Consider the following 14,804-nt stretch of genomic DNA (forward strand, 5'->3'; position numbering starts at 1 on the left):
ATACTCAAATACTGAAATTCCCACAGAAGAAGAACGTTGCTTCTTAACGTTCTTGGAACAATGTGAGAACATGACTTTAAATAGAACCATGAAGAAACCTATAGGAAACATTATGCTGAAGTACTGAAATTCCCACAGATGAACACTGTTTCTAACGTTCTCAGAACAATGTGTGAACATTACTTTAAATAGAACCATGAGGAAACCCATAGGAAATGTATGCTGAAGTACTCAAATTCCCAAAGAAGAACGTTCTTTCTTAACGTTCTCTGAACTATTTGAGAACGTTCCCAATGTCAAACCAGTTGGAGAATGTTTCTTGAAAATGATCAAAATGTAAATTAAATGTAACCATGTTTGAACTTTTAGGAAACGTTCTGTTAAAGTAAGGAAATACCAACAAAATAATGTTTTTTTGTCAAGTTCCTTAAATATGCAGAGAATGTTTCAAAGCCAAGCAACTATCCTGCACAATTCCAAGAAAGTTGTGGGAAAGTTGTATGCAAAATAACCATAGGGCAACCACATTCTCACCAAGCTCTAAGAAACACCCAACTGGGCACAGGCATCAGTTCATCGTCTAGTTTTGATTTACATTTGCTTGAGTTGTCAACTAACGTAGATTCAATGTAAAATCAACAAACAAATTCACCATGTCATTGGATTTAGGTTAAAAGTTGTTGCGAAAAAAGACGAAATGTCCTTACATTGATGACCTTTTGCAAAACCAATTCGTTTTGATTCAACATCATCACATTGATTTTGGGGGTTGAAATTATGTGGAAACACTATTGATTCAACCAGTTTTTGCCCAGTGGGATATGGTTCTCAGAACGTTAACTGCTAGCTGGGATTTTTTACATTGAGTGTGTGGTCCTGCTGTAATATTGTCAAAATATCAAAGAATGGCAGCACAATGTAGTGTGTGTGTGCGTGTGTCTATGTGTGTGTGCCCTTCCAGATTTCACTCTCACTCTATGTCTATTGTTCCCAGCGGAAACATCTGTAGCTTCAGATCAACTGCAGGGCATCATTACACCATAGCTGACTGACAATCTGCATGAATTGCAAAATATAATGAGTGTCAACCACTGAAGGAACTGGTCTTGTGGATAAGAACATTCATGGGGAACATGACGCATTTTGCTGGTCTTTAGGACATGTAGCGTTTTAGTTTATCGTGATGGTTGTGTTGTACACTTGACATAAAACCTGTTTTAATTAGCATTCTCATTTAATACATATTCCTCACCCTCTGTGAATATCCAAATCATAATTATATTCGTTCCCCATTAGGACTTTCATCCTACTAAACACTGTTATTCAGTCCAAGAGTCTATTCTCCTGAGGAAGTTAAGGTACCATCCCTGGTATTGAGTCAATAGGCGATAGAAAACGGACCGATTGTCACCACTGGGTGTCCATCGACAAGAAAACAAACTCCTCCTGTAATCAGGTCAGGTGTTGAAAGGCCAATATATCTGGCCAAACCCACATCTGCACTCTCTCCCACACAAACCTTTCACTTCACTCGTGCATGGGTTCGCATGTTAATCTTATGCATGTTAATCTTATGATTGCTGGCATAAGAAACTGATTCGGTCTCTGTCAGAAGCAGCAACCTCATCAGTACCCGATAAGACCAAGTCATAGCCCCGGCCGTGGTTATCCTGCTAATGGGAATAACATGGATTAATTATACTGGTCGTCGTCCCGATTGAAGACATGAGGGAAACTCCACAATTCATGGTAATAACGTTCTTTACATATTCTCAGATTTACTGGGGAAAAATTAAAGTATACTTATTAAATGTGCATACACCTGTCGATGAGTGGCTGTAGCCAATTATTTCACGACATAGCCTGGATAAAACGAGAGCAATAACGTTAGGTTTCTATCAGAGGTCCATCCACCAATTTGCTGTTACTCAAAATGTAATCCCTGTTTTTGAAATCCACAGTTTGATTTGAATGTTAATGTTGCTTTCCCTCATAGCACAAAGGAGCAGGTGGAACTTCTAAAGTGGTGATGATATGCATTGCCGTACATTTCAGAGTTGTGCATCACAATTGCAATTGTTACCCAAGCTATTGTTAGTCATATTTTCGCAGCACCGAGTCTCAATGTAATACTTATTTTGTGGCCCATTTAGTAGAATACCATTCATTCAGGAAAACTGTGGAAACAATGCTCTCTAAGGCTCCCAGACCGGTTATGTATATTCCCCATTACAGAGGCAATACAACGAACCGCAAATACAGAGGGCCTACAATAATACGTTTACTATGGATGTGTACAATGTGGAGTTGGAAAGTCATTTCAAATTTACATTTAACAAGTATTTATACATGAAGACATGTCAGAGACAGATAGTGAAACTTGGAGATAAATGAAACTAGCGTTTCAGGCAATTTAACAATGCCCCTGAGCCCATGTGTTTGATTCCATTCGCTCTGTTCCAGCCATAATTATGAGCCGTCCTCCCCTGGGAAAGGGGGATACCTAGTCAGTTGTCCAGCTGAATGTATTGTTGGGTCGCGTCAATTCAATCTGGTATTGGAATAAAACAGGTAACACAGAGTAACTTCTGATTTCTTTGTACTTGAATTAATGCAAACACATTTATGGTAAATATGATGTTCGTATATACGGGCTCACTGTGTCACCACGCAGGGCAGACAGAGAACTGAAATGACATCATAAATTCTTCCTTAAATACTTCTTGACAGATGTAGTTCCCTCTCCCTGAGGGCCTGTCATAGTAGAGGCTTGGGTGTGGTTTAGACTTACTCCAGCCTATCGATGGCGTGCAGGTTGGTCCCAACCTCTAGACGCATCTTTGTTGCCAAGCATAGTTGTCTTCTAGCTTATCTTCGTGTGTGTACCCGAGAGTCAGACACCCAAGGACAGTGCCTGTTCTTGTGCCTCAGCCATTCTCCCCTCTATCATTTCCTCACATACACCTGTCCTTGAGCGGCCCCACAACCAGGCATTGTGTGTGTGTCACGAGTCTACTCAGCCTACACTACTAGCCAGCAACCCTCCAGTTAGTCATGTCTATTATATGTCGCTCAATCTATGTTAATACAATATAAACCTCTTATGTTTAGCATTAGTATTCATAAGTTATGCACCACAACTAATTTTATTATATAGGTTTAAATAGTTGTATTATATTGGTTATGCAAACAAATAGTTGGTCAAACTCTAACAGTATTCATGAGTGTTCCGCAGTTAACCCAACCCTTCTGCATCAGAGAGGTGCGGGGGGCTGCCTTAATCGACATCCACGTCTTCGGCGCCCGGGAAACAACCACATATTTTCACCTTGTCAGCTCGGGGATTCGATCCAGCAACCTTCCGTTTACTGGCCCAACGCTCTAACTAGGTTACCTGGTGCCCAGTGGTCGTTATTTACCGACTGCCTAAGACCACTCGTAGAACAGCTAAGTGCGTAGTTAGATGTGTTTTTCCGCTACTGCATCACGTTATACAAAGACGATCTCCGCTAAACATAGTCAATATGTTAATCTGTCTCTCTGTGATCAAAGATCATTTCACAACGAAGTTGACTATAAATACCATTTTGACAATGTATTTCCAATTTTTACAAAAAAGCGTTCCAATCTTTACAAACAAGCGAAGGATAAAAATATGCTTCAAATGAAAAACCTAGATGACTGCATTAAAAGATAAATAGCCTACAGTATAGGCTACATAGGCCTATATAATTCAATAATATCTAAATTAATTTGATGTTCATTCAATATATATCATGAAATATATTGAATGAAGTGTAACTACATGTGCGCATTCTTGATTTAGTGCATTCTTATATCGTAAGCATTACAATTAATATTTGCAGCCATAGGTGATATCTTTCTAGGAGCTGATCTGTCATCAGTATTGTGTAATAATTATAATGTTAATGTTGTGTATTGGGGCTGGGCCGCAGAGCATCATGGGAGTTATGTATATTGAGAACCGAGAACATACAGAACTGTTTAATATTTTCTTCTTGAAAATGACATTGATGAGGACAACATTTTGCATAATTTCTGTTTGTGTAATGGGTCTTTAGACATTTAATTTAGTACGCAGCCTGCTACTGCCAGACAGGCCAGGTAATAAGAGTATGGGGATGTTGTGGAAATACGTTTAGGACACTTTTCACCAAAACCACTAGTTATTGCTATGTGTTCCACAGAAGAAAATCAGGAAGAGGGAGAATCAGTGACAATGTTTGCTGCTGCATTAAAGACGCCATTGAAGTCAGTGTGTCCATGGAACTAGCTGCTAAAGAGGCTCAGCAGTTGAGTTCATCAGGAAAAGTGCAACTGAAAATCAGAGACAGGGAAATCAAGGCACACGTTTCCGCAGTGGCAAAGTGGGACATCAGGCATCTCTGCATGCTGGTGTAAGGACATGGATTGCCGAGCCTGTGGTCAAAAGGCCCACATTTAGCGAGCTTGCGGAAACAAAAAGGGCTCAGAGAAAATGTCAAAGACTGAAACAAGAGACATTCCAAGGAAAGAAAACATAGATGTTTACAGTGTTGAGCAGGAGAACACTGAGGTGAGTGACTCATAAAACGAGGAAGTCAAACTGAATATATTGACTTTTGCTAGGGGGCCGCACAGTTACTATGTCTCACCCTTGCTAGATGGGCATCCGGCGCATATGGAGATTGACACGGGGGCAGCTGTATCTCTTGTGTCAGACACAGTCTACAAAAAGACACTGAAACACCTTCCACTTCAACCAGCACACATCATGTTAGACTTACACAGGTGAATCTTTCGCTGTGAAAGGCATCACGGAGGTCACGGTTCAGTTAAACTGACAAATTGAAAAGCTGCCACTATGTGGTGAGAGCAGACTATCAATCACTACAGGAATGTTCGTGACTAGAGATAATCACACTGGACTGGCCATCAGTGCGTACAATGGCAGGCCTACCTGCCATTTTAAGGAAGCATAGAGAAGTTTTTAATGAAGAGCTGGGTAGCATGAAAAACATTACAGTGAAGCTTAGCTTTAAGCCAGACAGCAAACCAAAGTTTCTGAAAGTATCTTATGCTATTAGACCAAAAGTTAAGGCTGACTTGGATGCTTTAGTCAAGAACAAAGCACTGGAGCCAGTCAGCGTGAATGGGAGACACCCATCAGACCAGTTCTTAAGAAGGATGGTGGAATCAGGATGTGGAGACTTTAAAGCCACATTTAACACGTGTTGTCCATTGAGCAGTATCCACTACCACACATCGATTACCTTTTTTGCAGGCTTAGCTGGGGTTCAAAAGTTCAGCAAAATCGACCTCTGCCAAGCCTACTTGCAGATGCACGTGGCTGAAAAGTAAAAGTAGCTGCTGGCCATTGTGACACACAAGGGGCTCTTCAGGTACTTTTGTCTACCGTTTGGAATAACAAGTGCCCCAGTGCTGTTTTAGAGGGTGATGGACCAGATGTTGAGTGGATTGCCAGGATTATAATGCTACCTGGATGACATCCTTGTTGTCCTGGAAAGGATGAAGAGGACCATCTTCAGAACTTGGATGCGACCTTACAGAGATTGAAGAACTATAGACTGCGAGTTCGTAAGAACAAATGTGCATTCTTCCAATCATTGGTTGAATACCTTGGACATGTCATCGACAGGGCATCACAAGGCTCCATCCAAGGTCAAGGCAATCTTAAATGCCCCAGCTCCTCAGAACGTCAACTACGTTCTTTCCTGAGGCTATGGACGATTTATTCTGAGTTTAGAAACTAAGCTCAAGCTGCTGCATCAGTTGCTTTGTCAAGACAACATGGAAATGGACTCCATAATGTGTGGAAGCATTCGTGAAAACCAAGGAAACACTCCTGAGGCATTGACGCACTTCGACATGTCATTGCCCATCCAACTAGCTTGGTCCGCATACTGGAATTCTGTCACTTGTTGCACGCAGCTACGACATCAAGTACTGCAAATCAGAATTGCACTGCAACACAGATGGACTTTCCAGGTTACCACTACCTGTGGTCAAACCAGAGTCACGCTAAGTGGACATCTTCTACTTCAGATAAGTGGAAAACGCACCAGTCACCAACACAATCGCGGAGAAACACCAGAAACGACTCGTCAGTACTGAGCTGTCAGTTCAGTCCGGTTGTCTGCTGTGAGGGAGGAGAGTTATTATTCCGCCTTGGCTGCTACACTAGGGTCATTGTGGAATGGTTTGCATGAAGAAAATCGCACAAAGCTACTTCTTGTGGCCTGGATTGGATGGAAGCATTGAGGAGAAAGTGAAAACATGTTCCTCATGTCAGAAGGCTTGCAACGTACCTCAACTTGCACCTCTTCTTCATCTGTGGGTTTGTCCGGAGGAGGCGTGGCAACGAATACAAGCCAACTTCGCAGGTCAATTTGAAGACAGAATGTTTCTCGTGGTAGAACATCGAGAAGCTTGGCGAAGTGTTTAGTCGGTTTGGGTCGCCACTCCAACTCGTTAGCTTCAACGGACTGCAGCTAGTGTCCCAAGAAATTGCCATTTTCCTACAGGTGTAAGGCGTACAGTACATCAGGTCCGCTCCGTATCATCCATCTACCAACGGGCTGGTGGAGAGGGTCATACAGACCATGAAACATGCCTACACCTGTGTGAAACCCACGAGACATAACAGTTAAGATTTGAATGGAAAAAGCTGATCCGAGAGCAACACTGCCTTTCTTTCGATCCTGTAAGTACTGACACTATGCCTCAACAACTCACTTAGCGAATGTCTCTCTAAAGGCACTATCCACTCACCATAAATATCCACTCCCCATAGAAAAGGTGCATCGTTAAAACACTCATAAGTCTAAGTTCCCTTTCAGTCAGTCAATTTCGGTAAAACATAATATAGGGAGTCGCACTCTCGCAACTTTGGTTGTAGATATATACAATCAGCCCGACAAGGCCAATATAATCTGCTCCTCGCAGGAAGTCCTGCCTTCCACAGGTGATAAGCGTGAGGCTCGGATTCAATCCGAGCCTCGGTGTGAACTGGAACGGTTCACACTACTAAAACAAATTATTGGAAACCGAGACTGTCTTACCTTGCACAAACTAAACTGTCCCATAGTGGTAGAGCGTGCTCAACCCCTGGACATTGTGTGCTGAAGTTTGTACTTGTTCTCATATGTTTTCTAATCACAAACAATGAGTTATTCTTCAATTTGCTGATGAGTAAGATGGCTAAGAAAATGACAAACAACAATAATTAAACATTTTGTGATTGGTGTATATTCAATAGTTTTATTATACTTTTTAAAATATAGATGTTCCAAAGCCATGCATCAGCGACTGGTATGCGGCTTGTAGCCTATGTATTGAGGCCTGGAGATTCTATATGTGTTTATGTTAATTAATGGTAAATTATCGTGAGACTGGCATCCTTTTGCATGATAATAACCGGCTGCCAAAATGTCATGACCACTACAGCCCTAGGTACAACACATGTTTGGCCCTGCACTTTGTCAGATGTGATTGTATATCCTTCAACTGAAGTTGCGAGAGTGCAACTCCCCATAGTATGTTGTACCTCGTTTCCCTCCTTCAGGGAACAGTAGTTATAGTCAATGTTCCCTCTAAGCTGTGCGCAGTAGCCCCAAGACTGCCACCGTGCAGAAATATCTGCCCACAGAGAGAAGCACCAGATTGAACTTTACTCAACTTTCTAGAGCAGTGGTCACCAACTGGTCGATCTCCATTTTTTTTTATTAGTCTCGGGCCGTTGGCAGTAGGTGCACCCGATTCAGCTGCCCTGTGCGCTGGGTAGGCAAACTGTTTCCATTTTGAACCATTTCATGTATCTGAAGGTACAAACTCTGCCTTCCTGGCCGGCCCAGAGAGCAAATCAAGTGCACTAAAGGCCTACCTCTGACCAATTGAATGGCTCAGATTACCATGTCCGCAGTAACGTAGCAGGCATAAAAGAAAGCTACAGTAAAGTTGATACTGTGAGATTTCAAAACATTTAAAACCCCGACTAGAGACTGTCAACGAATACAGCAAAGAGCTTCTGTTTTTATGTGTGAGTTCATGTTTAACTTCTTACTCAGCACTGTGAACACTTTGTATTCAACACTTTTATAAGCCAAAGCCATAAAATGCCAATTCTTCCTATTTCCACTCAGCGCTAAAACAAGCACTGCAGCAGTAATGAATGAGTTGGAAAGTGTATCTACTATGGGCTTGCATTGTTATAATTAGCGGCTTGGGTCTTTTTTAATATCAAGGAATATTTCACTTTCTCTGTATATAGGATTAACAACATGAGGCAGAAATAATGCTGTGCAACTCGAGTTTCGCCATCAGCTGGACGACAGGGTCCCTTTTTGATCAGTTTTAGTAGAGGGAGGGGAGAGAGGGATGTTGAGAGGCGGACCCTCAGTCTGCTGCTCTCTCCCCCGCTGCGCCTCTCGACATCCCACCGCTGAGACTGACCATCAGATGCAGGCACCATATCCCAGTAAAATCAGTCAATTACTAAAATACACTGCTCAAAAAAATAAAGGGAACACTTAAACAACACAATGTAACTCCAAGTCAATCACACTTCTGTGAAATCAAACTGTCCACTTAGGAAGCAACACTGATTGACAATAAATTTCACATGCTGTTGTGCAAATGGAATAGACAACAGGTGGAAATTATAGGCAATAAGCAAGACACCCCCAATAAAGGAGTGGTTCTGCAGGTGGGGACCACAGACCACTTCTCAGTTCCTATGCTTCCTGGCTGATGTTTGGTCACTTTTGAATGCTGGCGGTGCTTTCACTCTAGTGGTAGCATGAGACGGAGTCTACAACCCACACAAGTGACTCAGGTAGTGCAGCTCATCCAGGATGGCACATCAATGCGAACTGTGGCAAGAAGGTTTGCTGTGTCTGTCAGCGTAGTGTCCAGAGCATGGAGGCGCTACCAGGAGACAGGCCAGTACATCAGGAGACGTGGAGGAGGCCGTAGGAGGGCAACAACCCAGCAGCAGGACCGCTACCTCCGCCTTTGTGCAAGGAGGAGCAGGAGAAGCACTGCCAGAGCCCTGCAAAATGACCTCCAGCAGGCCACAAATGTGCATGTGTCTGCTCAAACGGTCAGAAACAGACTCCATGAGGGTGGTATGAGGGCCCGACGTCCACAGGTGGGGGTTGTGCTTACAACCCAACACCGTGCAGGACGTTTGGCATTTGCCAGAGAACACCAAGATGGGCAAATTCGCCACTGGCGCCCTGTGCTCTTCACAGGTGAAAGCAGGTTCACACTGAGCACGTGACAGACGTGACAGAGTCTGGAGACGCCGTGGAGAACGTTCTGCTGCCTGCAACATCCTCCAGCATGACCGGTTTGGCGGTGGGTCAGTCATGGTGTGGGGTGGCATTTCTTTGGGGGGCCGCACAGCCCTCCATGTGCTCGCCAGAGGTAGCCTGACTGCCATTAGGTACCGAGATGAGATCCTCAGACCCCTTGTGAGACCATATGCTGGTGCGGTTGGCCCTGGGTTCCTCCTAATGCAAGACAATGCTAGACCTCATGTGGCTGGAGTGTGTCAGCAGTTCCTGCAAGAGGAAGGCATTGATGCTATGGACTGGCCCGCCCGTTCCCCAGACCTGAATCCAATTGAGCACATCTGGGACATCATGTCTCACTCCATCCACCAACGCCACGTTGCACCACAGACTGTCCAGGAGTTGGCGGATGCTTTAGTCCAGGTCTGGGAGGAGATCCCTCAGGAGACCATCCGCCACCTCATCAGGAGCATGCCCAGGCGTTGTAGGGAGGTCATACAGGCACGTGGAGGCCACACACACTACTGAGCCTCATTTTGACTTGTTTTAAGGACATTACCTCAAAATTGGATCAGCCTGTAGTGTGGTTTTCCACTTTAATTTTGAGTGTGACTCCAAATCCAGACCTCCATGGGTTGATAAATTGGATTTCCATTGATTATTTTTGTGTGATTTTGTTGTCAGCACATTCAATTATGTAAAGAAAAAAGTATTTAAGATTATTTCTTTCATTCAGATCTAGGATGTGTTGTTTAAGTGTTCCCTTTTTGAGCAGTATATTAATACTCTTAGTAAAAGTATTTATCTTCAACATGCAATCTGTAGATTCTATTCAATTAGATGTATTCAAATTGTACATTAAACATGGCATAGTTGAAAGATATGTGTTGCGTAGAAACATGAAGTGGGTGGCCAGCAGAGATAGATGGGATGGGCTGAGGGAAGCTGAGGGTTGGTATGTGGAATTGGAGACAAGTGGGAGTGGAGGTGCTGTGTGAGAAAGAGAATGATGGTCAAAAGATAAAGGGGGGGGGGGAAAAGTCAAAATAAAACATAATAAAAGTACATTTGAATGACACTAAGTGGCAGTGTTTTTACAACTAATGCCGGTTTGCCTGAGGCTGATGCCGTGCAGGTGTTTGTACACATGCATATACACACACTCTCATTCAAATAAATGCATACAAGAACACACACATACATGTAATAGTGCCAGACATGCACAAACATATACAGTTGGCATTGCTGTTATGATTTCAGTTGTCCTTGATGTCCTTTGTTTTAAATGTATTATTATATATAATTGCATTGTTGTTTGCTGTTTTCTTCTGTCTTTTCCTTTTTTCTCTTTAGTTCATTCTCTTGGTTGTGGGTGCATTGGGGGGTTCTGGGGTGTGGAATGGAATAAATTATATATTTTTTTCTTCCGGGGGGGACTGTGGGAGGGGTCTCGAATGGTTGAGGGACAGCTATTGGGGAACTGTGGGGGGATCTTGGAGGGTTCGGGTTTCACAAGATTGTGATCATGAAAAAGGAAACTAGGACATATTTTATATCACTATCATGCACACGCACCCTCACACATAAGGATGGCTCTGTTGAGGAAAGACTGATACATGCTTGAGTGTCTTGATGCTGTATTGTTTGTCCTTCATGTTCTAATACTTTAATGTTACCCCGTGTTTTTTGTAATAAGAAATAATAAAAATAAGCAGTGCCTCACAAGTAATACAACAACGGATGGCCCGAACAACAATGTATTGGCAGGGCAGGTCAAGCAAAGCTAATATGCGGTGATAATGTATTGGGCTTATAGCACAAACCTCATTGCTACAGTACTGTTTGTAATTGGTTAATGTTGCAAAGGCTAACGTTTTTTAAGTCATGTTAAAAAACAAATCTGAGTGATCTCGGGTTGCATTTTGACTCAGAAAAGGTTGGTGACCACTGCTCTAGAGTTTTCCATGTTAATACTATCAAAGTCATGAGTAGATGCGCTTGTTTTGAGATGAAACGAGAGCTTCATGTAGCCACATGTGCACATTTAGTTCATATCTTTTACAAGTTAGTGAGAGTTATTAACCCAGTTATAGATCATTTGTAGTCAGCAAAAGGGGAGTGATTGCTTCCTACAAGAGCACAAAACATGTATGTTTCTAGACACCTTTGAAAAGAGTCAGGTAAAAAGCTTTTTAAAGGGGCAGTGTTGTATTTTGAGACGGGCTTGAATAAGCTAAGTAGCCAGTCGGCAGAGGGTAGCATAATTTGTCTGATTCTCTAATAATGCATTTTATTTTGTAGTGGTTTCTGGCATCAAACACCACAACAGCATTTGTCACCACCTTGTCTGAAGCGCAAGGGGATTAACAGGGTAATGTCAAGCCCTGCATGTTTTGTCTTCAAAGTCTCATGGAAAGCAGGCCTACATTGAACACTACACATTGGCTGCTACTGTAGGTTGAATGATAGAACAGCTATTTCCATGTAAAAATTTTATCGGATGCATTTTCTTCATTGTTTTTGATGGTACAGTAGGCCTACATTATGATCAAATGACCACTGTTAAAACTAACTTAAAGCAAGTACAGCCTGAGTGTTCAAACGCATGCTGGAATTTCCAAAGTTAAAGTTTGCGCTCAGCAGACCTGAAATTTGCTTAGTGTTGGAAAAGATTTGAGGGAACATTGGTTAGCGATGGAATTTAACTTTGACTATCAGGAAACCGGGCCCTGCTGTGCCTTTAACATGCAGTATCCTGCCTAATAAACCCAACCTCAGAGCACTAACCAGAAAGCCTTTTTAAACCAAGCCCAACCTGAAAGGGAATCATAAAAGGAAACTGCCTTGTTGGTTAAGGGCTTGTAAGGACTACACCGGTTGTATTCGGCGCATGTGACAATTTTATTATTTTGTCTTTCAAATAAAAAGGGCAAGAACAAAAGACGAACATAAAGCCACGCCTATCTTACTCAGCTCATTTTCTAATTGTCCCTTATGGTTACTGTTAAGTTCCCACAAGACAAACTCAAAATGTCAGTGGGAACTATCAAAGAAAATCACTGACGACCAATCATAATAGAAAAGGGTTCAACAGGAGTTAAAGGCACCCATGAGGGTGCCCCCTGAAAGTTGGCAAAGCTACTAGTAAGGGGTTCTAAAAGACACCCACTAGGTTTGTCTCCAAAAAGACAAACTACAAGAAAAACCCTCAAGAACTTAAGCTAGAAAGTAAAAATAATATTGAGCAAAACAAACTGGGGGAACACCAAACCTCAGGCTTCTTTCAAACTTAAATGGGTTGAGCTCAAACTCACACCTCAACTGACAAATGTAGATCTCCCCAGCATCTCACAAGCACCACTGGAGCACTGGACCAGCCACTCCTAAATAGCACCTGGGCAAACACAGGTGAAACACCTTCCCACTAATGAGATGGCAACCAGCACAGGTGTAACACATAATGACTGACGAGGTGACACCAATCTGTGCTCCCTACGTGCTGAAATGCTATACGTGCTAAAAGTCCAACCTCAAAACATAATTGAAAAAAACTAAACCTGTAACAGTCTTTCTTTCCTCATCAAAGTAACTTTGAATTCTCTTTTGTTGCCATACTGTATTAACTAGAAAAACATTTTGAAGGATCAGATATTGGTCAGTGATAGTTTGTTTTGAGAATCTTTCACTGTGCAGGGTAATAAACACAACACAAAATAAAGCACTGAAATGTCAATGTGTAAGATACCCAATAAATAAAAAAAGGTAGTGTTGCCTAGTATTGTCAGGCAAATTCTATAACATCTAGCACCTTTCTATTCTGCCTGTATTTCTGACTTTTCCAACTGTTTTCTCTCTGTTTCAGTATGGAGTAGTCCTTGATGCAGGCTCGTCCCATACTACCATGTACATCTACAAGTGGCCGTCTGATAAACAAAATGGCACTGGCATTGTCACTCAGCACAGTGAGTGTCATGTTAAGGGTAAGAGGGCATAGCCAAATCAACCCCTACCGCTACAGTAGCTCAGGCACTTCGGTAGAACTGAAGCGATTGGATATAATATCATATAATGTCACACAATAATCCACCTTGCCTATTCCAGGGAAAGGTGGAGATATTATCCTATTTCTCATACCTTTCCACTTCTCCAGTGTCTGAGTGTTCTAGAAACACCCTAAACTCTCACTTCCATTTCCGTTGTTTTACAGAAGAGAACTCAGTCTGTTCCCCTCAAGAATGACCGGTCAGAGATTAGTATTACAGAAGTGTTTTTCCACAGTTGTGTTATTGACTGTACTTTTGCTTATCCCATGTGTAACTCTGTGTTGTTGTTTTTTGTCGCACTGCTTTGGTTTATCTTGGCCAGGTCGCAGTTGTAAATGAGAACTTGTTCTCAACTGGCCTACCTGGTTAAATAAAGGTGAAATAAAAAATAAATAAACCGTTATGTTTTGCGTAATTGGGATTCTTAACTGAGTATTCAGGTTCCTTTTCTATTGCCGTATACGGCGTATGCCCTCTCCAGTTCTTCCTCTATTTCATAAGTTTAGTTTCAGTTGGGCAAGTAATCATAGAAAAACTCCTGAAATTGTATTGGATCCATTCAGATACAGTAAGTTGACATTTCTTGCTGACATGAAAGAAAAGGTCATGCACAAGTCAGAATTTGCAGAAATCACATATACACTTTGGGGTATTCATATTCTGATTAATATTGTATTGTATTTTATTGAATGTCTACCTACTCAGGAGGAGGGATATCCAGCTATGCAGGGGAACGAGGGGGTGCAGGGAGCAGTCTTGAACCCTGTCTGAAACAGACTTTGCAGGACATCCCCAAATCCAGACACCGCCTCACTCCTGTGTATCTGGGAGCCACGGCGGGTATGAGGCTACTGAAGTGATGCACAAAATAACATTTAGATGTAGTTTCAGATCAGATGCACAGGATAATAGTTAATGGGTTATGTGAGTTACCACATTAGAATGGCTTTACAATATGTTGGCTAATGACAACATTTGTATAATGTTTTTTGTCTAATTCTGTCCCCTCTTTTCTCTCTTTCCCGCAGTATATCCAACTCCACCGAGTCAGAGCAAATACTGAAGGACGTAGGCAGCAAATTGCGTACTTATCCTTTTGACTTCAGAGCGGTGACCATCTTGAGTGGACAGGAGGAGGGAGCATATGGCTGGGTCACTGTCAACTACCTGTTAGAGAACTTTATCAAGGTGAAGTTTTCACAGTTTCAGAACCGGTATCAGAGCTATTCAAGAACACTGAGGAATGAATGTTAAGCAGTGTTGGCCATGTTGAAGAATGATGAATTAGAAACATTGGTTTGTTTTCATTGTTTCTCAAGACAAACTGGCGCCCTTGTCATTTCCTTCTCATTCTTTCTTTTGTCACTGACTTAGTCCTGGCAGAGATACAGTGGGTGCTCTGGACTTCGGAGGCGCCTCCACTAAGATTACCTTTGAGACCACAGAC

General features: G+C 42.3%; 1 protein-coding gene across 2 annotated transcripts; it reads left to right on the plus strand.

The window, feature by feature from the left end:
* The first annotated feature begins 1,460 nt into the window (after positions 1–1,460).
* LOC106585327 (ectonucleoside triphosphate diphosphohydrolase 2) lies at positions 1,461–14,804 on the plus strand. 2 transcript variants are annotated; one of them, XM_014171417.2, is made up of 4 exons: positions 1,461–1,749; positions 13,177–13,276; positions 14,063–14,197; positions 14,386–14,804. In XM_014171417.2, exons 1-4 carry the CDS (start codon positions 1,726–1,728, stop codon positions 14,418–14,420), a joined length of 294 nt encoding a protein of 97 aa, XP_014026892.2. In that variant the 5' UTR covers positions 1,461–1,725; the 3' UTR covers positions 14,421–14,804. The 2 variants fall into 2 exon arrangements, with proteins under 2 accessions (XP_014026892.2, XP_014026890.2); XM_014171415.2 differs by having other exon boundaries at positions 1,465–1,749; positions 13,177–13,294.

This window comes from Salmo salar, chromosome ssa24 (assembly GCF_905237065.1).
Source record: "Salmo salar chromosome ssa24, Ssal_v3.1, whole genome shotgun sequence".
In the NCBI taxonomy this organism is placed as follows: domain Eukaryota; kingdom Metazoa; phylum Chordata; class Actinopteri; order Salmoniformes; family Salmonidae; genus Salmo; species Salmo salar.